Here is a 27,239-nt window from a genome sequence, read left to right as displayed (position 1 = left end):
AAGTTGACATGCAGGTTGTCAGAGAAACTGTAGGGACTCCGGTAACTTCAGTAAACATGGCTAAGGAGAGAGGAACCTAAGCAGTCACACTGAATTCAGTGTTAATGCTGACAGTGACATATGCAGCCACAGCCAAAAGAGTGCATGCTCATGAAAACAGAGGCCAGAAGGGCTGTCCCTGGCAGTATGTGAATAATCAGAGAGCACAGGACTGCACAGAGACCTCTCCTGGGTCAGTAAGAACAGTCCAAAGAGAGCAAGTTGAAGGCATGCTGGAAGGGACTTTCAAGGGGCCGGTTTTGGGGACAGCAATGGGAATAACTTTGAACAGCTCATACCATAAGATTCCCTGCTCCACAGGATGCTCCCAGAGTAAGTTCTGGGTCTGCGTTGCCTGTACTCTCAGCTGCCTTCTTCTCTTCGAAGGCTGTGATTCCCTTACCCCAAGAACCCTGCATCCTTGTTCTGTCCCCTTCACTCAAACCCTGGGCTGCTGCTGCTTTACCCTGACATGGGCTATCTGTGCCCCCTCCTCAGACTCTGCCACCTCCCAACCATCCACATCTCTATGTGCCCCCGCATTGTCTCCTCATCCTACATTTCCCTGACACTGTCCCCTGTGCCTGCTTCATAACCCCAGATTCTCTCTGCTTTTGTTTTCTGCCCTTGCTGCTGGGTTTGGCAGTGTGAGTGTGAATCCCACGCCATCATTTGGAGCAGACTACTGCCTGTACACTGCTCTTCACTTAATCTCATTTTCGCTGGGGTGCTCACTGGAGCTTCAAACCAACAACTCCAAACACTGAAGAACTGTGAAACACTGCCAGCCATCAAAATTTCTCATACATGGCTATGTACCTGTATCATCTCTTCAGCTCACAATACAGATTTGGCAGTTTAGAGATCAACCATTTGTCATGGCCTTGCTGGTCTTCAATGGTGCCTCAGCATCATTTTGGGGACCATCATCCATCCTGGTGCCGTGCAGGCTCCGTGCATGCAGAGTGACAGCTGCTATTCCCCATTTCCATAAGGAAATACTAGAACGACTTTTGTCTGCTAAATGCTGGGTATAAAAATCAGGTCTCTGTGGCACACTTCCTGCTGATCCGCTCTGCCTCCGGGTACTTCAGGGGACCCACCCCCTCCTCTTGGCCACAGCAGTGTACATTCAAACAGCTGCTGGGGCTGGATGAAGCACCTGCTCCGGGCAACAGCAGCTGGAGTTCATTTTGGGTCCAAAGGGCTGAGGCCAAGCAGGCTGACTGCATGTGCACTAATCCAGTATCATCACCAACTCTACCAACAACAGGTGTCTCTTTGAAGAGGGAGGGAAAAACTATTTGGGGAGGAATCAGAGCTTTATAAAGGACATTATGGGCCAAGTCCTCAGCTCGTACATGCTCGGCTAAAGCATGTACTCTCTTGAAGTTATATGAATAATGCTTATATCCACCAGTAAAACATTTGGCCTGCTCTCTGTGCTGCTTCTCTTCTCTTTTTGGTTATCCTAAGGATTTTTTACCTCCTCTCTTTGCTCTGCACTGATCCTCCTTCAAAAGAAAGAGGAGAGGAGGGAAAGGGAGAGGGAGAGGAAAAAAAGAAACACCTTCCTGTCCCTTGCTTCAGACCAAACAACTGAAAGTCACAAGCTACATACACCCATCTTCAACATCCCCCTCTACTTAGGTAACACAATCTTACCATTTCTTGACAAGATGTGTCCCTCTGTCCTGCTCGAGTCTTGCAGTCTAAATCATGAACTTGCATCAACCGGAACAAGGACAATCCCATTCTGGAACAAATCAAATCAAACCCCATCACAGTCCCATAAGATAAGTCTTTCAGCACACGCATCATAAGAATTGCCATGCTCTTGCTCGGGCCAGTGGCCCATGTAGCCCAGTGCACTGTTTCAGTGTATGGCCATTACAAAAAAAGCCCTACCTGAAACAGCTAATGGCCAAATGGCTCCAAGGATAATTTTCTTCTTATCACATTTTGCTAAAAGAAGTGGTTTATGATCCAATGCATACAAATCTCTTTTTTAAAGTCCCTCTTAGTGTACTACTGGTAAATGTTTGTATTAATGACAGCTTCTATATTTTTTCTTTTCTGAGTCCTGCCATTCTGAGCTCCAAAGGTCAGTTCTGCAAATCCTTGCTCTTGTGCCTGTTTCCAGAGAACCTGGAAACTCTCTGGAGCCTGAGAATGGAGCTGGATTCCAAAAGGCAGCACCGCAGAGCAATGCCAAAAGCACTCTAGTCACACATCACCAGTAAAAGCAGGCTCTCCAAACTCCTGTTGATGCGCTATTGGAGGAAATCGTGACCTTGCTACAAGCCGCTCACGTGAACTGGTCACAGCCTTCATAACCTTGTATTCCAAAATGTATTTTTCTGAACTGTGCATTTTTTAATTCATGACTTTCCAAGATTTACATTTGTTTAAGTCAGTTTCCCCTTGGGACTATGTCTCAGCTGGGTTATGTTACAAAGAGAGGCAAAGCAGAGACAGTTGAAGGAGCAGAGCTGGTTGCAAGAACAGCACAGGCAGAAAAAGTTGTCTCCAATCCGTAACAGTTACTGGCACTTCATCCACAAGCACACAGCAGTGTAGATGGTGCTGTGTTGGCTTGCCCGTTTCAGTAAGCCTTCGAGAATGTCCCTGGACAAACACTGCAGCGCAGGCCAGCCAATGCCACGACCTCACCAAGGCACAGACATTCACACAACCACACAGGAGCCTCCAGTGCTGGAAACATCTTCTCAGCTGCTGCAGACTCACGGATTCCCTTTGAGGCTTTAACCACAGTTCCAAAGTTGGAAAACATCAAAGCATGCATAAAAATACAAAGAAGGCAACATTGCACACTTATGCATGGGTTTCGTTCACATATACGCCTTAGGGAACCACGTGGCAATCACCACTTTGCACACTTAATGCTGCACAGTATGGATACCTATATGTTACTGCCCTTCACAGCAAAAGCAATAAAACACTCCTGGCATCTGACAGGCACAGAGCTCTTCCTAACCCTCCGAATCCACTCTGCGGCTTCTGTCCCTGGGCACGCTTCGCGCAGGCCAGCTGCACGGGATTTATTCAACCAGTTCTGGAGTATCAAAGCTAACTTCTTTTGTCTTTGCCCCAGGCAGGCGCTTGGTATGCAGGATTTAAATCACAGAACAAAATGTTCTGTGAAATTTGAAAATACTCAGCACAGTAATTTCTAAATTGTAAAAAAGATAGCAACAGGAGACAGTGGTTTAAAAATTAAAAAGTAAAGCATTTTATTGTATCACTGTAATGCCACTGTGTCTTGAAGATCAGAATAAATAACTTCCCAAGATTATCAATTAATAGTGCTGACTACCTTAAGTGATAGGAGCCACACACACTCCAAATTACACCTCCTAATTCCAATGAAATCAGGACAACGCCCGATTCGACAACTGGTCTGCAAAAAGACTCTGAAATTGAAAACAATTTGTTTAATCCTTGCAAATTGCCACAAAAGACTTTTCCTGGGACACACTGCCACAAACAGACTACAACCTAACACATACCATTGTAAGATTTTTATAATGTATTTAAAAACATTAAAATGAAATTAGGCACAAAATTATAGGGAAAGAGATACCCTAGGGAATCATGACACACTATGAAGGATAATAGGGACATGGCCTAAAAGAGGTGTTTTGAGCATTAAGCAGCAATAAAGGGTTGTTTGTGACTGAAACTAGAAAAGGAATTACTTCACTGGAATTCAGCATTGCCTTTAAGGTCTACGATGTTTGAGTGAAATTATCCACTTCTATTTTGTCTGATTCAATAAAGAACCTTTTAGTATTTTTTTTTTTCTCAAGCAGTTTCATTTAAGCTTTGAAATTATTCTTTTTCAAAAGAAAAACAAAACTGTGAAAAGGGTTCACTCATTATTTTTGGGTGAATATGAAAGCTAAAACATTTGTAATCATTTTCTCTTCACCTGCAAATATTTTGCACACTTCTCACCCCATCTGTAGCTTTAATTTCTTCTCTCTCAAGCCAAGCAGCAAATGGCATCAGTCAAACCATTTAACTCCCAGGAGTACCTGTACTTCAGAAGCAGGTGCTCTTGGTACTAGCAAGGACTCTGTGAACACTGATTGTCAGCAGCACATAGCAGCAAGACGATAAACAGCTTCTGGACCTTCATCCCTTGCCTGTAGTTTGCTTCTGCCAGCCCACATTCTTCTGAGTATGTACAGAGTGCACCTGCTCATGCTCACCTCAAAGAACATGATGCTCCCCCGAGGGCCATCTCGAGCACAGAGCACACCTATCAAAGCTTACGCTGCCTGCCAGGCATTACCTGCACTCACTGATTTCAGATGGCACAGGCTGCCCAAAAGAAGGCACTGCCTTTTTCAACACATCAAGACTTGTTTTCTCAGTTGTCCAAAACTGCGTGCGGATTCTTATTCACAGCTGTGGAAAGGAAGGTGGAGCAGAAAGGCAAGATATACAAATTATGACAGACTTCAGGCAGTTTGGGATTGCACAACACCCTTATGCAGCATGTTGCCTGAGGTGTGCCACATGTTTTCAGAAATTCCACAGAATCCTCCTAAATTTGCTCCAGTACTGAGACCCAGTGGCTTCAACCTGCAGTAAGTGACTGGACTTATGATGTGCCATGGACAGATTGCAAGGATGAGCCCTCAGTTTGCCACCCTATGCTTTCAAAAATGTGGATTGAGACAACAATCACAAAATCTCAGAGGCAGATGAACCCTGGCAATTTATTCTAACATATTCCTAACATACTCTTTCAAAAAATCAAACAGATAGTATCAGCCAGTACCACTTGAAATTAACAGTCCACTTCCATCTTAAGTGTATTTATAAGAGAAGAAATAGAGATTGAAGAGCCAAGTATGAGGCTGCTAAGGAGGCTGAGGCTGGCTCAGCCTGGACGCCAGCCCGTGGGCAGAGGCTGGGCACAGACAGCCCCCAGATCCTGCTCCCTTTGCCCCCTCTGTCCAAGCCAAATTGGCAGCCCCCTCAGCGCTGGCAGAGGCATGGTGCTCAACCACAAGGATGAGCTGGGAAGTTTAGTCACCACATTTCATTTTGTAAATACAAGGAGAAAAGACTAGGGGAGAATAAGTCAGTGTAGGTGCATCATCAACATTTAACATTGCATTGGTAAGAGTGATATGTGTGTAAGAGAAAACAGCAATATATGGCTCCCAGACACAGGTTAGTAGTGGCCACAGTGCAGTTTTACCTGCAGGCTCAGCATTAAGAAGTCTATGCACATGCACGCTGCCACACACACTCAAACACGGCCACATGCAGCTTGACTTGAGATGCAACAGGGTAGCTGAAGGTGTCAAACATAAATCAGGTTGAGGCAGGACAAGCCTATCTAAGCAGCTAGCTGGGACGCAGCTACTTCTTCCAGGCTTGATTGCAGACCTCGCACACACAGACCCCAAACCCACTGCTGGCACGGGGCTTTCTCAAGGGTGCACAGAAGGGAGAGTGGGAGCAATGGGAGAGGAGGAGTCTGTATGAGCGCTGGGGTTGTGGCAGCAGCTGGGAAGAGCCTGACAGAGAGAGGAGAGGGGAGGGAAGGGCATGGGGGGAGAGGGAGAAGGAGAGTCAGAGGGAGAGGGCAGCCTGGGGACCAGCAGGGGGCAAGGGCAGGCGCTGTGTGGGCAGGCTGTGCCCCGCACACCGAGGTCACAGTGCAGCTCTGTGCATCAGCCACAGCAGCCACGGAGGCTCACCAAAAGTGCTGGGCTACCTGGGCCCCACGGCACCCTGCTATAAAGGAGCCGAGGCCACCTGTCCTCATGACACTACCTGAAGCAAACTGTCTGCTACTGGAAGGGTCCCATGGTAAAAGCAAACATTAATTACAGATAATCTAATTTAAGCACTGCAGAGAGGAAAATAGCCTGAATTAAGAAACCCCTCTGTACCTGTTCTGTGACACAAGGTTACAGAATCACAGAATGGTTGGGGTTGGAAGGGACCTCAAGATCATCTAGTCCAACTCACCTGCTAAGGCAGGTTTACCTGGAGTAGATTGCACAGGAATGTGTTCACGTGGGTCTTGAATGTCTCCAGAGAGGGAGACTCCACAACTTCTCTGGGCAGCCTGTTCCAGGGCTCACCCTCAAAGTAAAGAAGTTTCTCCTCATATACAGATGGAACCTCCTGTGCTTCAGCCTGTGCCCGTTGACCCTCATCCTGTTACCGGGCACCACTGAAAGGAGCCTGGTCCCATCCTCTTGACACGCACCCTTGAGATACTTACAAACATTGATGAGATCCCCTCCCAGCATTCTCTTACAGATAAGCTTTGCTTGTATTTCAGAAACTCTTACGAGCTTGTGTTCTGTGTTTGTTTTAGACGTGGCATGGTCATGTCCACAGGCTGTGGGCATATTCTGCTTGAAGGACAGGTTCCATCAGTAAAGTTTCAAAGGACTCTCTATATATCACAATGGGTTATATTACCCAACATTTGTAAAGTTCCTTAAGAAAGAAATACATTGTGAAATAAATTCATTGCAAAGAAAGAAAAATGAGCCAACTTCTCACTATCTGTGCCATGCAGACTTGTGTCAAGGAAGCCCATGGAACTGAACCTGAGATAAAAGTTACATCAGAGGTGCAAAGTGTCACAACTTTATCAGACTCCTGGTGCAAAGGGGGAAAACTGAAGGCAAAAAAGATAGATTTGTTTCCTGTACAACTGAAGAACAACCTCAGACATCTCAGCTGGCTTTAAACACTGTAGTAATCGATGTTTTGTAAATACAAAAATATCAATGAGCAGAAGAAAATCTTTGCCTCTCTAGAAAAGGAAAGCAATGGGAAACTAAACTTTAGATTATTTGAGGCAAGTGTCAAAAAAAGCACTTCAAAAATTACTTCCAAAATCACAACTAATCCAAGTATTTTGCCAACAGATTTCATTTTGAAACCTCATTTTAGTTAACTGAATATGTATAAAATACGTGTAGATACGGCACTGCATGGTAATTCTTAGTACCTATAAGCCCCCAAACCAGGCTCTTGGCTGCTCTGTTTGATACCAACAAGAGATCAAGACTCAGACTTCAAAGGGACTAGGCTCTTACTTTTGGGAAATCCTTGTCTTGTACTGCTGAAACATGCTCATTTCACAGCACTACAACAAAGTGGACCTTCCCATTTTCTCAGTGACATACAGACATGAATCATTTTCCAGAATGTCCACCTCACAGCCCAGTCACAGTGCTGTTGTCACCCCAGGGCCATCTCATGTTTTGCTGATGACTACTTTTACTGTAAGACAGTTTAAAATATGCTTAAGTAGTAATCTCCCAAATTTCAGGATGCTTTTTTAACTGTATGAGTCATACAGTGCAAAAAGGCAACAAAGCAACTCAGAAGTCTTGCTGCTTTTCCACCATGGATAAAGGAAATAAAAACTAGTAGGACTAGATAAAATAGTGAAATGAAGCACCTGTTGAGAACAGAAAAGCACACAGATAAATGGGTTAAGTGACTTCAGGTCCAATACAAGCAATTGTGAATTCATGGGTGTTCACATGAATCATTCTCCATTTCCTGCCAGAGAGCTTAGGTTTCACTTAATTACGAAACAAAATCATAAATGAAGAAGGCTAATTCATAGGCATACATATCATACATTTATTTATTTACTTATTTATTACCTTATCCTCACATAGCCCTCCATTTTCGTCATAGCTATTGATGGGCACTGAATGATCACATAAGAACAAAGTTTGGCAGCATTAGATACACTATTTGCAAAGCACGTGAAAAATCTGTCACATCTAGAAAGAAGCTGACAGATGGTGGCTGGAGAGAAGCAACAGCCACAACCCTTCCTACCTGCAGTTAAATAGCAAACAATATCAACTCCAGTTTAAAAAGTACAGCTGAAAGAGTCTAGATGTAAATGAGAGAGATTCAAGGTAGAAAATGGCAAGATACAACTAAATGTTTGCAAAGTAGTCTCAGCAGAAAGGGTATTTTCAGATGATTGCTAAAGCCATTGACAATTACAGTCCCTCTGCTGCACTCTGCCAAACAATAAATGAAAGGAGGGCAAGTGTGTGTGTGTGTGAAGGGTGGGTGTGGTGTGGATGTGTGTGTAAGAGATCTTATTCTGCTGGAATTTTAATTGCAGTTCTGTATAACACACGGTGGTTATTTGGCTTCCCACTCTGCCATACCACTTTCAACACTCTTTGTGTTGGATCAAAAACATGACAAATCATAAAAATTAATACAGATGTACCTTTTCAAGGCATGTGATTAACATTATGCATTTAAATAATCCTAAATTATGGGAATAAACAGGGTCAATCCTGTCACGAACCCTATTTACAGATGTCACCAACCCTTCTTGCAATGACTTGCACATAACTATGTGCTCTTGCATCCCCTCAGTCAAGATCACTCAGGGCTCAACCCTCTTCACCCCAACATCAATTCATTGAGGAAATCTGTAAAGTACCTTCATACCTCAGGATTGAGTGAGAATAGGATCTAACCCTGATTGACTTGTATCCAACCCATCCACAGATACTGTTACCCCAAGAGGGTAACAACTTTTCTAAGGTTTGGGAGAGATACAAGACTTAGCTTAGGGCAGATGCGAAAAAGCAACCTGTCTTAAAAACAACCCTACCTGAGAGCAGGCAGCTGCACTTGCTCCATGTCATGTTGAAATGTTGTAACTAAGAAACTGAACAAAGAGCTTGCTCCCCAGGACACAGCATTTCTTGAAAACTGAGATTTGAGATCACAAGTTTTTGGGAACAGATGGTAGTTTCCTCAGTCCAGATATGACCGGTACGTGACACCACCTCATCCTATGTAGCAAGAATCCAAATATTACTTCATAATGGAATTTTTCTACATTACGTTTGCTTGCAGTGCAAGTGACGTATATTTCCTCTAGTTCTATGAAACACAAAGCCAAATAAATTGAAAAGTGTTCCCACAAAAAAAAGAGGGATTAAAGAACATATAGAGATTAAGGAAATTTAGAGTCAGTTTTCAGATCAGACCCATACACCACAGGTGGCCTTAAGAAATGTCTTTGTGTCTTACTTCTCCATCACTGAAACGGGACAACTTGATGCTGGGACCAGAAGTCCACTAATACAGATACAAGTATCTATGAGCTGATATGCTCAGAAATTATTGTAATGAACACCCATCTAACAAAATACAACTATAAACTTTTCCACAGAAACACTAGTTAACTTCCTTTATATTGCAATTTCACACTTCACATTATTTGGACTGTCCACAGAAAGGAGGTCATCAAGTATTTCATTTAGATTAGGATGTCAAGGCATACACACAGGCAGACACCACACTTGTTCTTCCTCTTCTGAGGCACTCAAAGGATTACTCTGGAATAATAAAACATTGGCAACTATTTTACTGGCTAAAATGAAGACAGTTGGAAAGGAAGGAGCTAAAAGGCAACTGTCAGATGCAAATCTTCCAGCAAAAGTTCTCAGTGCCCAGTGAAAAAGGGGCACCTTACTGAGAAATTCAGAACAAGGTCGTGTATTGTGGAACTGCCTTGGAAATTAATATTTTGTAACTTATGAATTTAAGTACTGACTTTAGCTTTGCAAACATTACAGGCATACTTTACTCACATGCAGTTTTACTCAAACACTTAAAATAAGCATATGCTTACTTTTTACATGGGTACTTAGCACACTGTTTTGCACTTTATTTGCTGAAACTTCTAATTTAACCACAGCATGAAGAATCAGGAGAATGGAAAAATGGACAATTACAGTAAACAAAGCATAAGAGATGGAGGCACCGAACTAGAAGTACATAAGTTTCTCATAAGCAATTTTCTCACATCTTTACGTGGCTACTCTCAGATGAGGTGTGCTCGGCTCTAGGTAGTCAGATCCAATAACAATTAAACTGTGCAATGGAATAATGATTCTGCCAATAGCATCCTGGGTTTGTCAGAGAGCGGGGTGATCTGCTAGAAAAATATTCCACAGAACGGCATATAACATTAAGGGTATTAAACAGAAAGTCACTGAACAGAAAATTATCAAATGCCAAGGGTGTGGAATCAGAGAATCACAGAATAGTTTGGTTGGAAGGGACCTTCAAAGGTCATCTAGCCCAAAGCCCCTGCAATGAGCAGGGGCATCTCCAACTAGATCAGGTTTCTCAGAGCCCCGTCCAGCCTGGCCTGGAATGTCTCCAGGGATGGGGCATCTACCACCTCTCTGGGCAAACTGCCGGTGTTTCATCACCCTCATTGTAAAAAATTTCTTCCTCACGTCCAGCCTGAATCTCCCGCCCTTTAGTTTAAAATCATTACCCCTTGGCCTATCACTACAGGCCCTACTAAAAAGTCTGTCGTCATCTTTCTTATAGGCCCCTTTTAAGTACTGAAAGGCCACAATAAGGTGTCCCTGGAGCCTTCTCTTCTCCAGGCTGAACAACCCCAACCCTCTCAGCCTGTCCTCATAGCAGAGCTGTTCCAGCCCTCTGATCACTTTCACGTCCCTCTTCTGGACCCTCTCCAACAGGTCCATGTCTTTCCTGCACTGAGGGCTCCAGAGCTGGATGCAGGACTCCAGGTGGGGTCTGAGCAGAGCAGAGGGGCAGAATCACCTCCCTTGACCTGCTGGCCACGCTCATTCTGATGCAGCCCAGGATACAACTGGCTTTCTGGGCTGCCAGCACACATTGCCAGCTCATGTTCAATCTTTCATCCACCAGTACCCTCAAGAGATTACTCATAATTGTACTCCACTGGTCTGAATCTATTAAAGGCAAATAAATGCTCAAGCAATAACATGCAGAGCTCCATCCATATGGTAAACCAGTTGAAAAAGTCTGAAACCTGTATTTTGAAATTACTGTACAAACCAAGGATTGTAAATCACTAAAATACTGAAGGTGGTTTAATCTGCCTAGATAGGGCCAGCTCGACACAAATATTTTTTTACAGTAAACCAAAGAAGATAAAGAATTTACTCCTGTAGTCAAGAGATCTCTAGATACTCTGTTCAGTTCCCAGGACTTTTTTCCACAGATCACTTCTTCCCACCACGGCGAGGGACCCTGAGCCGCGCTGGCCTGGGCTCTGCCACGCCGCTCGTTCGCACTTCGCTCGCTATTACAGGAGACATTTCAGCGGAGCGCCCCTGGCTACCGGCCCTCAAACACACTGGAAACACCGAGTCACCGCTCGGCCCTTCTCGCCCGGGCAGCCGACCCCCGTGGCCGCGGGCCGAGGTCCCGCACCGCTCCGTGGGCTGCGGCTGCCCGGCCCTGCCGACCCGTGCACCGCCGGCCTCCCATCGCGCAGGCCGGGCTGCGGCGGCCACCGCCGAGCGAAGAGGCTCCGCGGGCACAGGAAGCGCCCACGTCCCCGCCGCGCCTGCCCACGGCCACGCACCGAATGGCGGCGCCCGCCCGGCCGCCACGGCCCCCCCTTCCCTCGGCGAGGGCGGGCGGCCCCACGCCCCAGCAGGCCGGCGGGGAGGCGGGGAAGAGGCGGCCCGGCGCCGCCGAGCGCGGCAAGGTGTGCCGCAGGTGTCCGCGCTATATCAGGCGGCGCGGGGAGGCGGCGCGGCTGCCCCATGGCGGCGCCGGCCATGGCCGAGCCGCGCTCCAAGCGGCCCCGCATCACGCTGCCCGCCTGCCCGGCGCACCGCCAGCTGCCCGGCAGCCGCGTCAGGCAGAGCTTCCCGCCCGCCGTGGAGGAAGGCCTGTGCGGGGTCACCGGCGCCCTGCTGGAGCTCGCCTACTGCCTGCAGGCGCTGGTAAGGCGGGGAGAGCCGGGGCGCAGCCGGGGCGCAGCCCGCCCTGCTCGGGCCGCGGGACGCGCGGTGAGGAGGCGGCCGGGTCCGGGGCAAGTCCCGCTGTCGGCGGCTCAGGAGGGTTCCGCAGTCGGGCAGGGACAGAAGAGCGGTTACTTGTCCCAGCGGGATTTGGGGGGATCTCTTACCCGGGTGGCCGCTGACAGGGCTGGGGAAACGGCGGACAGGGTCTGGAGCTAGTGGGTGATGAAACAGTCACTCGTGTATTTTGGGTAATTCACAGCGAGAGTTCTGCCTGTGGAAAAAGGGACAGGAACAGAGAACGCCAACAGCTTTGGAATTTAACTCTGGGGTTGTGGTTTTTTTTTTTCCAAACTTTGTACATAAAATAGTCATGTGTGGTTAACTGGTGAAAGAAGAGTTTGTGCACATTGCTGTCATCTTGGGCTTTTTTCATTCTGCAGCAGGAACGTTGGACATGGATTAAAAAAGTTATCTCTGGTATCATGTAACATGCATGCTGAAATTGTCTGGCTACATATCAAATATTAAGGCAATATATATTTTAACAAAGCCATTAAAAGAAAAACCCAAAATTATTGATGCTGTCCGTTCTGATGCCAAGCATCCCCTGAGAAGCAACACAAACTATATTCAGCATATGCCCAAGATCTTTTGATCAAGCTAGGTATTAACTATTAGTCCAATAAAAATTTAAGTATGCAGTAAAGCCTCTGCTTGTTAGGCATGTGGATTAAAGTAATACTAGTGATTGGTAGCTGGGTGGGATGGAGAAAGCTCAATTACAAATTGACTATAGATAAATCAAACATAGAAATGTGAATATCATAAATGGTTCATGATTGACAGAAAAGATTTACCTTAACAGTTAAGCAGGTGTGGTAACTTGTATTCAACTTGAAGTCACATAGCACACTTGCACTGAGGAACTGGTTATAAAACACTGAATCTTGACTCTTCTGTCAACAGAAACATGAATTAATAACTTCAGGAAAAGGATTATGAAAATATTGCAATGAATGCTCTTAATAAAACATTCCAGTGTGTACTTTCTCTTGAATGGTTTCTCTTCAGCTGTGCATGTGTCACAGGTTTGGGGTATCCCAGATGGTCATAAAAATATAAGAGAAGAACATAAACTTGTATTGCGTATATAACTTCTCTGCATTTTTTTTTCTAAATAGATCAACACAGATGAAACACAAGTATTTCATATTTAAACTGGGTAATAGATGAAAGTGTGGAAGACACTAAGAAGCAGAAAACCTTATGGCACATACTTGTTCCTAAAAGCTTGATGTGCAGTATTGCAAGCCAGAGTATTGTCCCTGAGACAAAAGCTGTGGTGTGTTGCATATGCATATTTGGGGAACTAGCGGATCAAGATGCTGTAGCTCCCTCAATTCGGTTCTTGGCATATTCCCAGCTCCTGCCTCTCATTCTGTTCAACATCAGAGTTGTGCATAGTCAGTGTTGAAACTACTGTAACCTGGTGGCTCTCCTCCACTACCTGTCTCTAATACCTGCTCTTTCTGGGACAGTAATACCATGGACAAAATTATCCTAGTGTAAGAGCTGATAGATCTGTTAGAATAGTTAAATATTGCAGTGGTTGAAGTTGTTACTTTCCTATATAGAACAGAACAAGGCTTGAAGTGGGTTTAGGATTTTAATACTTCTGAAGTATTCCTAGGCATGAGCTACATACAATATTAAAGGTGTTTATAGTATAGTTCAGTAGCAGTGTTCTTTATTTTGGAATAACTTTATCAATAACAAAGCTGATAAATAGATGCAAAGTTGTGCTTGTTCCCTTTTGGTATTTGCCGCATCTTTCTCATACCTTTAAAAGCTATTTTTTTTACTGGAATGCTGACCTGAAGGGATAAATATTATGTTCCCTGTGTTGACACTATGTTTATAATACAAAACAACTCAAACAAAAAAACTCACACAAAACACACCAACAACGAAACACCTAACACCTCTCCTCCCCCCTCAACCACTTATAAGTAAAATATTCTGAGGATCTGTGAGTGCTACAGAGAGAGACCATCAGTACTACAGTTACCTGTCTGGTATTAAAGGACAGAAGGTGTTCTAGTAAAAGTATAGAGATTTTTCATTTCAGACCATAACTACTTACTTCATTTATTATAGAAATTTGACTTAAGGCCTTCAAAGTGATGGTGCTGGTAGAACAGCTTCCATTGGGAGGGTCTCCCGAGTTCTGATAAAGCCATGTTCTGCTGTAAGTCCCATTTCCAGCAAATCTTAACACTCTTTTCTTGTGTGCTTAGGGTGAATACTTTGATCAGTCACAGGTGGCTCTACCAAATGTTTCAAAGTTCTTCTTGCATCAAGCTCTGGAAGAGAGAAAAGCTGCAGAGGCTTTGATGAAGTATCAGCAAGAAAGAGGAGGACATTACTGTTCTAGAACCATCCAGGTGGGTAGCAGACAACAAGCTTTCAAGCAGTTGCAATCCACAGTAATTAACTTCTTGCATCATATTGTTGGTACTTCAGATTACTGCATTCATCTACTATTAGATTTCCAAATATAATTTCCCTATCATATCAGTGCACGTGATTCTGTTCTTGATTATACTTGTCTAGAAACTGTCAGAGTCCTAGCTCTATGTCATTGCTTTCTAGCCCCCCAAAAATATGAACAATGGTCCCTTTTTTTTTTTTTCCACTCAACTGGAGGCTGCTGTCTCCTGTGTCTTGTAATGGATTATGAGACTCTCCTTAAAATGTGCTGAAATAGCCCACTTGTCTCCACAGTGAAACTAAATAGAAGCCCAGAAGCTATTAGTACCTAAGAAATGTGGTAATGAAGGAGGTAAGAGAAACACCCAGCCTGGGGCAGTAGTTGATCTGTTGGAGCACAGCGCACAATAGAATTTGAACTAGAGATTGGCTCAGGCTTGCACAGGTGAAAAGAGTAACTCAAAGTTATCAGGAAGAAACCCCACCTCATTTATTAAAGACCAAGGGGATGATTCTCCTCTACCAAACTAGTATTCTGTAAACAGTTAATGCAGAATGCTCTTCTTTGGCCTATCATAGCAGTTGTTAAGCTGTGGAAAATAAAAATAAAAAGGCCATCTTGAAAAGCTCTCTAAATATTCAGTTTAAATTAGGGAAGACCTTATAGCAGCCTTCCAGTACTTAAAGGGAGCCTACAGGAAAGATGTCTAGTGACAGGACAAGATAATGGTTTTAAATGGAAAGAGGGTAGGACTAGATATTAGGAAGAAATTATTTACCATGCGGGTGGTGAGACATTGGAACAGGTTGTCCAGAGAAGTTGTGGATGCCCCATCCCTGGAAGTGTTCAGGGCCAGGCTGGATGGGGCTTTGAGCAACCTGGTCTAGTGGAAGGTGTTCCTGCCCGTGGCAGGGGGGTGGATCTAGATGATCTCTAAGGTCTCTTCCCACCCAAACCATTCTACGACTCTATAATAAGGTTTCCTGGTGTAAGAACACTCAGGCATAGCTGCTGCTATCTAGATCTCTGTTCCTTGAAAAAGTGCTTGGGTTCTGCCACTTCTGTATGATTACAGTCATCCAACCCTGCAAAAAGCAACAGATGCTCCAAACTAGGAGAAGTTGTTGCAAAATCCAAGCACATCTTGTTTAGAGCACCAGGTAAGTTGCTGGAAACTATGAATGAATAAAGTAAGATGAGCTGTTCTTCTGAATAAATGTAATTCTGTCTTTGTTTTTAGAAACCAAACTATGAGTATGCAGTCGGTCTGATGAAAGCCCTGGAAGTAGCCATGGTGCACTGGAAAACTATGATACGGTATTTTGAAGAGCTTTATGCGCTGAGTATTGAAAATGCAGACCCTCATAGCGCAAGCACTATCAAGAAACAATTTATTGGGCCCAAAATCCAGAAGATCAAGCTGATGGGAGATCTACTGACCAATGCTCGCAGGCTTGACTGTTCCCAAGATGGCAGAAGTAGTCTTGGGGATTACTTTATGGACCGGTTGCAGAAAGAGTTCAGAACAGGCATAGAGCTAGAGTCGAGTCAGCAGTGCAGCCCCTGCCCGCCTCTCCAGCAGTGTACAGGAGCTGCAGAGGGTCTGAAGCGACCCCAGAGAGAACCTGCCCAGCACAGAAATGGCATAGGGCCCATATATGCAACCATACACTGCACTACCCCACTGCCACAGGGTAACGATGGGACAGGAGCAAAAGTGAAGCAGAGCAGGGAGGGACTTTAGTGCTGTGGCTGCTGCAGCTCCAGGGCAGCTCCTAAGCCAGACCTGTACACAGGGCAGCCCTGAGATCAGGACTCGGGAGACATGATGCTCTATCTCTACTCCAGTTTTACACTCTGTCTTCTCATCCTCTGTTGGGCCACAGCTCAAAATCTAGCCCATACTATTATTTTGGTTAAATGATAGCAAGGTCGCTAGTTACCTAGGTTGTTGGCATTAGTCACACTTTTATCTATGCAATTCTTTCTAGAAAGCAAAAGCTATTAAGCCTCTTTTCTGTCTTAAATGATTATTAGGATTAGTTAGTACAAATTATTTTAACAGAATATATAACTTTTCTTAAAAAAAATGCAACTTTAGTGCAAGGAAACTTCTATGAGGCAGAAAATCCAAAGATTTAGTTTTATATTATTAAATATTTTATATTACAAACAGATGTTTTACCTTACTAACAAGTATACTAACATAGTGAACTTTTTAAAAAGACTTTTTTTAAAACAAAGATTTCTTGTCTCATTTCTGTCATAGTAGCAATTTAAATAAGTAGTCTAATTCATATACTTATCATCCAGCTATTTCTAGTGGTGTACTTCTCCAAGATGAAGGATACAAACATTCCCTCAACAGTAGGAGTAAGACAATGTGCTGGTCTTCTCTACAGTTATTTGCCTAGTTGGCTTTTCTCATCCTCAGAAAGCAGATGAGAGATAAATTAGGGGTTCTCACTAGATGTGATCTTCACAGGTTCTAGTGTGTAGTTTGCAAGTGTCTCTGAAGACACGAGCCTTAGGGCTCTGTCCAGACTTAACCTTGGACGGTTGCTTCAATTACCATACAGTCCCCTATTTCAGCTGGCTAAATTATGGTATTACTGGGGTACTACTGCTATTTCTTGTACTCTCTATCTTGGTCCTCAGTAGAAGAATAAGATCCTAGTGAAAATGCAGCATGCTTAGCTAGAATTGCATCATAAAGAGGGGCCAGTCTTTAGTTTTGCGTTTCAATTAGGGCAGCATTCAATTAGGGAGGCTATTAGCACCACCACAGCTAAGGCCTTAACTTAGCCAGCTTGGTTAAAGTTCAGAGGTGTCCAAATTCCTTCCATTCATCTCCTCCAGGAGAACCTCTCTTTCTGTTGACAGGCTACCAAGGTCACTTAAAAAGAGCAACTGACTAGATCAGCTGCCTGCAGCTACTTTTTTTGTTATTATATACAACATCTTTTATGCAGTTGGAGTTTGCTTCAGTGAGAGATTGTCCCACACTTTTATGTAATACTACAAGCCATACTCTTATTATGCTTAAAAATAAATTTAGTTCAATGTTAAAAACGGCACTTTGCATCTACATTGCATTCGTCCAATTACCATGTAGGTATCCTCCAAGAGATTTTGCATATGTATACAAAACTGCACCAGTACTTTTTGACTACTAAGAAACTGTACAACATGGAAGAGTATAGCACAGAATGAAAATAAATGTCCAAAAACTGCATTAAGAACGCTGCACAAATGGAACATTTTCAGTAAACTCTGACTTTTATACACAGCTGCAGTTAAGTAGCCATTTCTACAAAACTGCAATATCCCACCTACTTCCTGTCAGTGTTGTAACACAGGACACACACGTACACTGCAGATGCTTTCCCAATCTTTCTGTTAATATGATTCAACTTAGGGGGAGGGGCTGGGAGATCACTTTAAAACAACCCCTGTGTTCATCTGTAAAAATACGGCAGTGTGCCCCAAGAATGGCTTGAAGCACTTCTAGCAACATGCTGGATTTGCCTGTGTAGAGATGGCTGCTCTCTCTAATACAGCAGTAGTTTAAAAGATATTTCCATCTGGGCTAGATTCTATCACCCATCCTCATGCTGAGCATACCTTATTCAACAATTAGTTCCACTGACTGCAAGTCAACATGAATAAGAGCAATGGAATCCATCCCTCTCAGTATTAAAATATAGCTCACTAAGTATGGTTAGAGCAAAGCTACTAACTGAATTACAAACCAGTACCATATAAACCCACTTCAGATACTACTGATAATGTTTGACCTACAACAGTTTTCTCCTTTAAGAGTTAGTGACCTTCTGAAGTACAAGTATGGCCTCTTCCACAGTTTCCAGTACTTAAGAGTATCTTTTACCTTAAATGAATTCCAAGATAACAAAAGACCCCAACATTTAAATTTGTCAAAGCAAGACTGACTTACCTGTTGTGCTTTTTTCCCCCTGAAATATTGCCACGTCTGTTTCTCAGAAACTCTTTTCATATTCATCTTCATAGCCAAATGTATCCACACCTTTTAGGTCTTTCTCCCTTTTCCAAATGAGGTTCTGGGCACTCCTCCTGAAGAAACGATTCTGTTAATTTCAGATAAACTCACAATCAACTATATAAATCAGTCAATTACTGTAGATAACAAGCTGTTCTTGTCCACATGCTGCTTCTGCTGAGCGGGCACATATTCTTGTGAATATGATTTCAAAGTTTGTTAACAATACCTGTCTATACTGTGTATAGGATGAGTCTGTCCATGCTGCTCAGCACAGGAAATACAATCTGCCTCCAACTTCCCAGCTTCCTTTTCAGTGACACCCTGAAAAAAAGGAGATGAAGCATGAATGTGGAACAGGTATAAAGGTAGCAACACTTAGAGAAACATTACAAATTCTCTGCTGAATGCCTGTTCATACACATACTCTGTATCTGTACTTCCAAAGCAATGCTCAGCCCATCCAAACACAAAATCTGGGGCAGCTCAGAAAAGCTACAGCAGCACCAGTACCCTAAGGACAGCATCCAAACTGGAAGCTCTGGATGGACCTAACCCTTACTGAAATTATGAGTTACAGACACTGAGGCTTCCAAACAGGTATTAACCATGTCATACTTCTAAATGCTTGCCACAAGCACTAGCTGTGGTCACCCAGAAAGAGCCCTTGCTGCTGTGCGCTCTCAGAGTGAGGAATTCACTTAAAGTCTTCCAGTAGAGATGATGCTGCCCTTCATCCTCTCCACTATGGCCACACAAAACTGAGAAGAGCACTTCAGGATTTGTTCTTTACAAGGGCTTCTTTTTTCAGGCCCCACTGTATATGGCAACATCTTTCTGGACAAACCCATCTTTGGGAACAATACTGGAAAATGAATGTTCGTTCTGGTGGCAGCAGAAGGGAAGGAGCCCTCAAGGGCACCTTCACTGGAAGACGCCGCCGAGCAGAATTCACCATCTGGTCACAGCCTTCTCCTGACTTTTTCACTTAGGCGAATTCATGCACTTAAGCACGTTCATGGGCAGTTACTGGCAGTCTCCTTGTATTGCTTATCCAAGTCCTGCCATTTGTTATCACCCCGCCCAAGGTAACCACTATGTGTCCAAGCCCCAGAGTACCTTTTCTTGAGGTCAAATATAACCTAGAAACACACAGTGGCAGGATATACTACAACACTGGCTAAATAAAAGGTAAAATTACCCTTTCTACAAATGAAACAATGATCTGGAGAGAGTTTAAGTGTCTTGAGTGGGTCACGCAGCCAGCACCAGGCCTTGATATCCCAATTTTCATGTTCAGTTGTTACAGCATACAATTATTTTCTCATATATGCTTACTATGCATTATTGTATACCTAGGACTATTTGGAATATAAATTATTTTTACTTTTTTAACTGTTCAATAAAGATTAAAAAAAAAATCTGTTCATTCCTTCTGTAATAACAGTGAGTGTTTCCACAAGTCTGCTACACTGCCTCTCAGAAACAGCTGGGAGATACACTTCTAAATGTGTAAGGGTGGTCAATAGCTGATCTCCTTGGGACATATCGCTTTTCAGCATTCGATACAGTGAAAGAACAAACTTGTACAGAGTCCAAAACATACACTTTTTTCTTAAAATAAAAATTTTATCATTTGCAGATAATGACAGAATGTGACTAACAGTTCTTATTGTCTGTACTCAGAGACATTTAAGTAAGTAGGAAATGGGGACTGAAGATTGGGAATTTCTGCAAAAACCAAATCATAGAACAAAAGAAGCCACCCTCACAATAGACCCTCTGAAAAGACATAGGCACTGGGACTGGGGACTAGATCATTGATGGATGTTTTCTACCTTTTCAGTTTTGCTCAGTCAGCCCTTTGCCTCAGGGAAGATGGAGCCTTCCCTTTGATTTTGAATGAGTTGAAATTTCACCAACATTTATAACTGCAGAATTGAGATAAATTTTAGCTCATGGTACATCAAAAATACCCATAACTATTTTAATAATATAGTCAATGAAATCACACATTGGAATTGCTGAACTGCTTCTGCATTGGAAAAAATAACCACCTCAAATAATATTCTAGAAACAGAGTAAAAACTCCAGCACCCTTGAGAGACGTTACCAAAACGCATCCCATTTCTCCAAGGTCCAAACTCTGTCACTGCTTGTTCCCTGAAACAATGAACTCTTATTGCACAAGCAATCCAGCTGCAGTGCAACTGCATGTGCAGCAAAATGCTACTCCATGAGCTGAAGTCTTTCTCTTCAAAGACTTCAGAATAAAGGTAAACAGAGGCTGGAGTTGAAAGAGGAACCTGAAAAGCCAATTTATACATCATAACTCATATGAAAAGAGACATTTGCTGAAGTGGTAGCTGAATGTAACTCAGGCCTCAGCTCTCCTCCAGTACGTCGTTACTAAACCATTACTGCATTGCTTTATTGGAGGAATCAAATACTTCCTGGGATAAATACGGTTGTGGTTTGCTCAGGCCCTAGCTGGGTGTCTCAGCCGCTCCAGGCCTCACCCTCCCACCCAACTTCTTTTTGCTCTGAGGTCAAATACTTTCAATAACTGCACTTAAGTCTTGCTGAACATGTTCCATCCTCGCTATGTATCTCTGAACTGTACCTGGGTCAGACGTGGGCAGAAACACCCTGATTCTTGAGAAAAACACTAACGTACTTCAATGGGCCCCAGACACACCTGCTTTTTCTGCTGTGATTTTTTTTTTTTTTCCCAGGTGAGAACTGGGAGCCCTGGCTGCCGGGTCACGGCTTTCCGTGACGAGCTCCCTCTCAGCCTCCCTGTCCCGGGGACCTGGCGGCCCCTCGCCCTGCAGCGGGAGCCGCGCCTCTGTGCCCTCCCCAGCCCGGCCAGCTCCCGGCGCGGAGCGGGGGAATCGAACCCGCGAACCCAGAGGAGGAGCGGAGCGGGGTGCTACCGCCCCCTAGAGGCAACCGTGTCCCCCCCGCCGCCTCCCGCCCGGCGCAGCGCCACCAGGCGACCGCCACTGTGAGCGCGGCCGCGCCGCCCCGCCGGCTCCCCCGGCCGCGACCTTTCCGTCCTGCCTGCCGCTTCGCACCCGCCGCCTCCGCGGGGCGGGCGCAGCCCCAGCTCCCCGCCGTGGCCCCGGCGCCTCGCCGCCGCCCTGAGGTGCCGCCCGCACCGTCCGCCCTCACGAATGCCCCCGAAGTAGTTACCCTGTGGCCGCAGAGCCGCACAGCCGCGGCCGGCGCGGAGAAACCTGTCCCGGGGCGGGGGGGCTTTTCTTCCCTGGGAGAAACCAGCGGAGCCGCCGCCCTGCCCGGGCACAGCGCCCACCGCCGCCGAACACCGGCCGGGACGCGCAGGGAAACGCGCTGCAAAACGCCCCGCGCCGCCGGGCGGGAGCACGCGGCCCGCCGGGGCGGGCGGCAGAAGCGGGAGCAGCGCTGTCCCCGGGCGAGCGGCCGGCGGCTGCGGGAGCTGTGCTCTCCCGGACTGGCTGGGCAGGGCGAGCTGCTCAAAGTGAAAAAAAAAAAGGGGGGGGGGGAAGAAAGACAAGTGTGCAGCGGAGCGCCGGTAGCGGCCGGCGACAGCTCTGCAACAGCCCGAGTGCCCGCAACACCGTCCCGACGGCGCCCCGCGCATGTGGGACACCGCACCCCGCTGCCCCCCTCCTCTCCCCCGCTGCTCCGGGGGCTCCGGCGGCCGCGGCCCCCTCCCCGCCCCGCCGCGCCCCGCCCCGTCCCGACCCGCCGCGCAGGGGGGCTCCGGCATAAATACGGCCCCGAGTGGCGCTCCCGAGCGGCGCGGTTGGGGAGGGGGCGGCAGCAGCAGCAGCCAGCGCTGGTGGCCTCGCCTGGGAGAGGGTGTGAGGGCCTCTGCTCTGCGCACCCGCCTGGCCAGTGGCTGCCGCTGAACAGCCCGATCGAAGCCCCCTCTCTTCTGATCCCCTCACTCACCCTCTCTGGCCCAGCCACTGTCTCCTCCACCGCCCCCATGGACTTACTGGGCCCCATGGACATGACAGAGGGCTCCCTCTGCTCCTTCGCGGCTGCTGATGACTTCTACGATGACCCGTGCTTCAACACGTCGGACATGCACTTCTTTGAGGACCTGGACCCCCGGCTGGTGCACGTGGGGGGGCTGCTGAAGCCCGAGGAGCATCCACACCACCATGGGCACCATCATGGGCACCCGCATGAGGAGGAGCACGTCCGGGCGCCCAGCGGGCACCACCAGGCTGGCCGCTGCCTGCTGTGGGCCTGCAAGGCTTGTAAGAGGAAGACCACCAACGCTGACCGCCGCAAGGCTGCCACCATGAGGGAGAGGCGGCGGCTCAGCAAGGTCAATGAAGCCTTTGAGACCCTCAAGCGCTGCACGTCCACCAACCCCAACCAGCGCCTGCCCAAGGTGGAGATCCTGCGCAACGCCATCCGCTACATCGAGAGCCTGCAGGCACTGCTGCGGGAGCAGGAGGACACTTACTACCCAGTGCTGGAGCACTACAGCGGGGAATCAGATGCCTCCAGCCCCCGCTCCAACTGCTCTGACGGCATGGTGAGTGCCCCAGGGAGGACACCCTGCCACCGAGGGGCCCCAAATGCTGTTGTTACAAACCCGTGCAGGGGGAGTCACCTCCTCCTGCGTTTCTTCTAGCAGCTGCCTTCCATACCTCCCCAGGCAGAAGACAAAGTTCGTTCTTGTGCCTTGAGCTCCAGCAGCAGAGGGAGGTGGGGTCCCTGCATGCCAGGATCTATGGGAAAGAATAAAAATATCTTACACTTTTTCCCTGGGGTGAGAAGTTAGGCAGGTCTCCCCGTGTCCCCGAGGAGCAAGGAGAGAGCTGCTAGGGGAGCACTTTGGGAAGCTGCCTGGGATGGGTACCTGGGAGCATGTTGAGGTCTTGAGCCCTGGCCTGTGTTCCCATAGCTCCTGGGACATCTGTTTCCATCTTCTGCTCTATCATTACCTTTGAATCTTCTAAGGACAGCACAGAGGAAGGTCCCCCTTGGTCATGGCAGTTACAGGGCAACTGATGAGGGTCTGAGTTTTGTTTTCTGCCATTCGTCATGATAACAGGAGGAGGATCTAAGCAACAGGAGTTGTTTTTCTTGACCTTTAAGAAAAAGGTTCTCCATTTCGCCTCTCACTTCATCCCCTCCGTAGACATTTACCAGCAACAGGCAGGAGACCCCAGGCTTTCAGTCCTGCTTGTATGTTACGGGGAGGGGAGAAGAAGGTTGGGTGCCAGAGGGTGTCTCATCACCGCATCTTTTCACTGGGACTATAGGCTCAGACTCTGGTCTGACTCTGGGGTGGAGGAACACGGTGACTGCATTGCAGGACAGCTGTCTGGGACGGGATCCTGACAGCACTTTAAGACCTGAGATTTTTTTCAGTGCTCTGGTGGGTATAATTGTTACTGAGTTGAATATCTGAGATTATGAGATAGCTGGCAGATTGGAGAGAACATTCACAGAAATGATCCCTCCTCAAAATGCAGCCATTTTGTCAGAAAGAGTGATTTTATTGTGGATTAAAGTGTTGGAAACAAATACACTGGGGCTTTTTCTGTACAAAACATAAATGAGAAGAGAAACTAAAGGAAATAAAAAGGGACAAAGGTAGACAAGAGGCTTTTTAACAGGAACTCATGTTTGGAAAAACCTTCAAAAATTAAATCATAAGACTCTTGGCCTCCCTCTTGTAAATTGAAGATATGCGAAGGGCAGCGTCTGATCAGAATGCTGGAAAACTTGATCTCATTTGTAAAGTTACAGCATTCGATGCAACAAGAATGGTAATTTTCCATTGGAAGAGCTGTGCCACAATGAATATTCTGGGGTAAATCATCTTCTAACCAAGTTACGTTCTGCCTCATCCAAAAAACCTAGAACTTGATGGCGTTTCAGCCAGGACTGGAATGATGGCACAGGCTAGGGACTGAAATACGAAATTGAACGGTTACCAGGATTTCGGTAAATGCTGTCCCCAAGCAGTGACCTCACTCAGATTGCTCTCCTTTCCAGATGGAGTACAGTGGGCCTCCTTGCAGCTCTCGCAGAAGAAACAGCTATGACAGCAGCTACTACACAGAATCACCGAACGGTGAGTATGTGCTGTAACGGCTGTGTGAAACATGGAGACGGAGGCAGTCAGGGCAGCAGACTTCCCCGTGCCTTCTCCGTCCCCAGGCATAGCTGACCCCAGCTCAGCTGAAAGAGGAACCAGCGAGCTGATGGTGCTAATAGAAGCATTGTACTCCTCTAGATGTATTTGCAAATATGGGGTTATATTAAAGCTGCACTTCTTATTTTGCAAATACAACATCTGGATAAAAATATATTCCTCTCTTCAACTAATTTTCAGTGTTTAACCATGTTTTGCCTTAAGACTCTTCAAACTCTACCTTACCATTTACCCCTACTGGAGAAATTTACAGTTGATTTCAGATCTTCCCTTTCTTTGGACTGAAGAGAAGCCCTGGATCGATCCTGCCCCAGACAGAGCATAGTTTGGTTAGGTCTCTCTTCCATTTTGCAAATTACAATCTCTGTTTTCTGATAATTGGCATCCTTCACCAACATTCATTTCCTCTGATTTTTTACATGCTCACAGACGCATACTGTAAGCTTTATGAAAGGACCACATCTTCCTGACGTTAAGTACCCATTGGATAAACTGATCACCTTTTTGTCTGTTTTTTAGATCCAAAGCACGGGAAGAGTTCTGTTGTTTCCAGCCTCGATTGCCTCTCAAGCATTGTAGAGAGGATTTCCACAGATAACTCCACATGTCCTGTACTGCCGCCGGTGGAAACCATTGCTGAAGGGAGTCCCTGTTCCCCCCCAGAAGGAGGGAGTCTGAATGACAGTGGAGCCCAAATTCCTTCTCCCACCAACTGCACCCCCTTACCCCAGGATAATGGCAGCAGCAGCAGCAACCCTATCTACCAAGTGCTATAAGGCAGGTCCAGCTGGACTGCACCGAAAAATCATTGCTCCGTTCAGCCACGCTCCAAGACCTGCCTTGTAAGACTGAAAAAACTTCTCAAGACTTGTTCCAGTTTTAAAATATCACTCAAAATTCCTTCAAATATATAACTTTTCAAACCTGTATTACTTCAAAATACACCTAGTTATTTATTGGTTGTTAAACTAAAATTATTTAATATGTTTAGAGATAAAATTGTATACCATGAAATGGCCAAGTTTTAATCTGGGCTTTGGGGAATAGAAACCTGACTCTTGAATGCAGAGAAGAATAGAAATCTACAACAGTAGTGGCATGACAGATCCAACATATTACTCCTGTTCTGGCCAAAATAAGGTTGTGGACCATTTTTTATAAAACTTTTTGTATAATTGTAAATAAGAGTTGCTTTGCAAAAAAAAAAAAAAAAAAAGGGAGGGAGGGGAAGAGGAAAAGAAAAAAAAAGCAAAACAAAAAGGGAAAAAAATTAAAAATATTTAATATTGCTTGGTTTGTTGTGTCAAACTTTAACTTTATATATTTATACGATGTGGTTGCCAAGAATGTTTTCAACAGTATTCTAAATAAAGACCCTTATTTATAAAATCTGTGGTGTTATCTTGACTTTCATTAGGGCTTCTAGAATTACTAGTGCATTTGGGAGTGGTATTAAGATCGCTGCCTTGGCAGGAAGAAGATACAGGCTCTGATTCAGCAAAGAAATTAAGAACGTGATTCAGTTGCACTACTTTCAACTACTTTGCATAAATATGCTGCTGAAAAGGGGTCTACTTTCCTCATATTGTATGTTGGTGATTTCTAAACCAAGTCTTGCAGGTACTGGGTCATTATTAAGGAGATCTGTAAGGTCAATAAGCATGTTTCTCTTCCTCCCCCGAAAGTTTACAATCACATTATAGGACTTGATCTTACGAAGATGTGTTAGAAGTAGGAATCGCAATAAATTAGACTCTCCAAATTCCAGTGCAGATACCAAGATTTATACAACAGTATCTCACAAGCCCAGGTACTACATTCTCGGACAAATGTTCAGACTTTTCATCCAAGTCATACCCTTCAAGTGTTTGTACCACATTCATATATTCTCATGTATTGGAAACTAATTGCAAAAGATCTTTTGTGATAAAGTACAAGGTACAGATCACAGCTTTCCTCAAGTTCAGGTTGGAATTTAGGCCAAAGATTGGCAGTTTTAATTTGGATTTGAACTTTACACATCCTGGCAGCACTACTCCAGGGATTTACTACTTGTTTAGAGCCACTCTAAAAATAACGAGTGGGCTATGTTTCGTTCAGTGTATATGTGTAACCTTGCAAGCTTGCCATGAAACTGAAAAATGTTAAGCCCTGAGCAGGTTGTCATTCGTAAGTAACCATCAGGACATCTCTTTACATTTGGACAAGAATAACCAGCAGCTACAGCCAATGTGAAACAACCCATCTCTTGTCAAAGCCCTGTGGTTTCTGGATTTTGTTTGAACACCACAGAGAGGGGGAAAAAAAACCAAAACCAAAACCACACAAACAACAACAACCGAAACAAAACCAACACAATCCAAACCCCAAAATCCACCCAGATATTGTCATCGGCTCTAAATACTTTGGTGACGGATCAGTACTCATATTCTCTCTTAGGTGACTATTAAAAAGGGCATTCGTGCAGCTCTTACCTCTTAAGCAGGAAAAAGGAAGAGGGAACAGCTAATTCCATGGGAATGTCTCCCACTCCTTTAGTGATGGAGGCCCTGAAGGTCAGTGCTCTGTGGAGAGGAATAGGTGGCCTTGTATCAAGCAGAGCACTGTACTTGCTTCTCCTTCCCCCTGGGGCAGAGGCACGCTCCAAGCTCACCGTCTCACCCGAAGCCAGAGGGGCAGGGAAAGCAGCAGCCATGGGGA

The 27,239-nt window shown here is 45.5% G+C and overlaps 2 protein-coding genes and 1 long non-coding RNA gene across 29 annotated transcripts in view; 2 read left to right on the top strand and 1 right to left on the bottom strand.

Annotated features, from left to right (window-relative positions):
* The window catches only part of LOC309442709, a 70,904-nt gene extending 48,525 nt beyond the window's left edge, over positions 1-22,379 (bottom strand). For 21 of the 27 annotated variants that reach the window (XR_014184663.1, XR_014184664.1, XR_014184665.1 and 18 more), the window contains exons 1-5: positions 18,308-19,319; positions 14,005-14,224; positions 12,719-12,817; positions 12,026-12,132; positions 1,705-1,795 (exon numbers count right to left, since the gene is read on the bottom strand). This is a non-coding gene — a long non-coding RNA (uncharacterized lncRNA). Of the gene's footprint in view, positions 1-1,704; positions 1,796-12,025; positions 12,133-12,718; positions 12,818-14,004; positions 14,241-18,307; positions 19,320-21,565; positions 21,931-22,356 lie in introns of those variants that run through there. The other 6 variants (XR_014184657.1, XR_014184661.1, XR_014184662.1 and 3 more) reach the window with 6 other exon arrangements.
* LOC309442708 (ferritin light chain-like) lies at positions 7,436-17,424 on the top strand. The gene is made up of 3 exons (XM_082058809.1): positions 7,436-11,840; positions 14,159-14,305; positions 15,593-17,424. Exons 1-3 carry the CDS (start codon positions 11,658-11,660, stop codon positions 16,094-16,096), a joined length of 834 nt encoding a protein of 277 aa, XP_081914935.1. The 5' UTR covers positions 7,436-11,657; the 3' UTR covers positions 16,097-17,424.
* MYOD1 (myogenic differentiation 1) lies at positions 22,164-25,910 on the top strand. The gene is made up of 3 exons (XM_082058808.1): positions 22,164-22,907; positions 24,380-24,458; positions 25,059-25,910. Exons 1-3 carry the CDS (start codon positions 22,347-22,349, stop codon positions 25,313-25,315), a joined length of 897 nt encoding a protein of 298 aa, XP_081914934.1. The 5' UTR covers positions 22,164-22,346; the 3' UTR covers positions 25,316-25,910.
* Positions 25,911-27,239: the final 1,329 nt, after the last annotated feature.

This window comes from Streptopelia decaocto (genome assembly GCF_964273445.1).
Source record: "Streptopelia decaocto genome assembly, chromosome: 7".
NCBI lineage: Eukaryota > Metazoa > Chordata > Aves > Columbiformes > Columbidae > Streptopelia > Streptopelia decaocto.
This window is presented reverse-complemented; position numbering and strand designations above follow the sequence as displayed.

Excerpts from the sequence above, each read along its gene's own strand:
- MYOD1 (XM_082058808.1), top strand. The coding sequence starts at position 22,347 with ATGGACTTACTGGGCCCCATGGACATGACAGAGGGCTCCCTCTGCTCC. Across the intron at positions 22,908-24,379 it reads CCAACTGCTCTGACGGCATG|ATGGAGTACAGTGGGCCTCC; the intron begins GTGAGTGCCCCA and ends TCTCCTTTCCAG. Across the intron at positions 24,459-25,058 it reads CTACACAGAATCACCGAACG|ATCCAAAGCACGGGAAGAGT; the intron begins GTGAGTATGTGC and ends TCTGTTTTTTAG.
- LOC309442708 (XM_082058809.1), top strand. The coding sequence starts at position 11,658 with ATGGCGGCGCCGGCCATGGCCGAGCCGCGCTCCAAGCGGCCCCGCATC. Across the intron at positions 11,841-14,158 it reads CCTACTGCCTGCAGGCGCTG|GGTGAATACTTTGATCAGTC; the intron begins GTAAGGCGGGGA and ends TTGTGTGCTTAG. Across the intron at positions 14,306-15,592 it reads ACTGTTCTAGAACCATCCAG|AAACCAAACTATGAGTATGC; the intron begins GTGGGTAGCAGA and ends CTTTGTTTTTAG.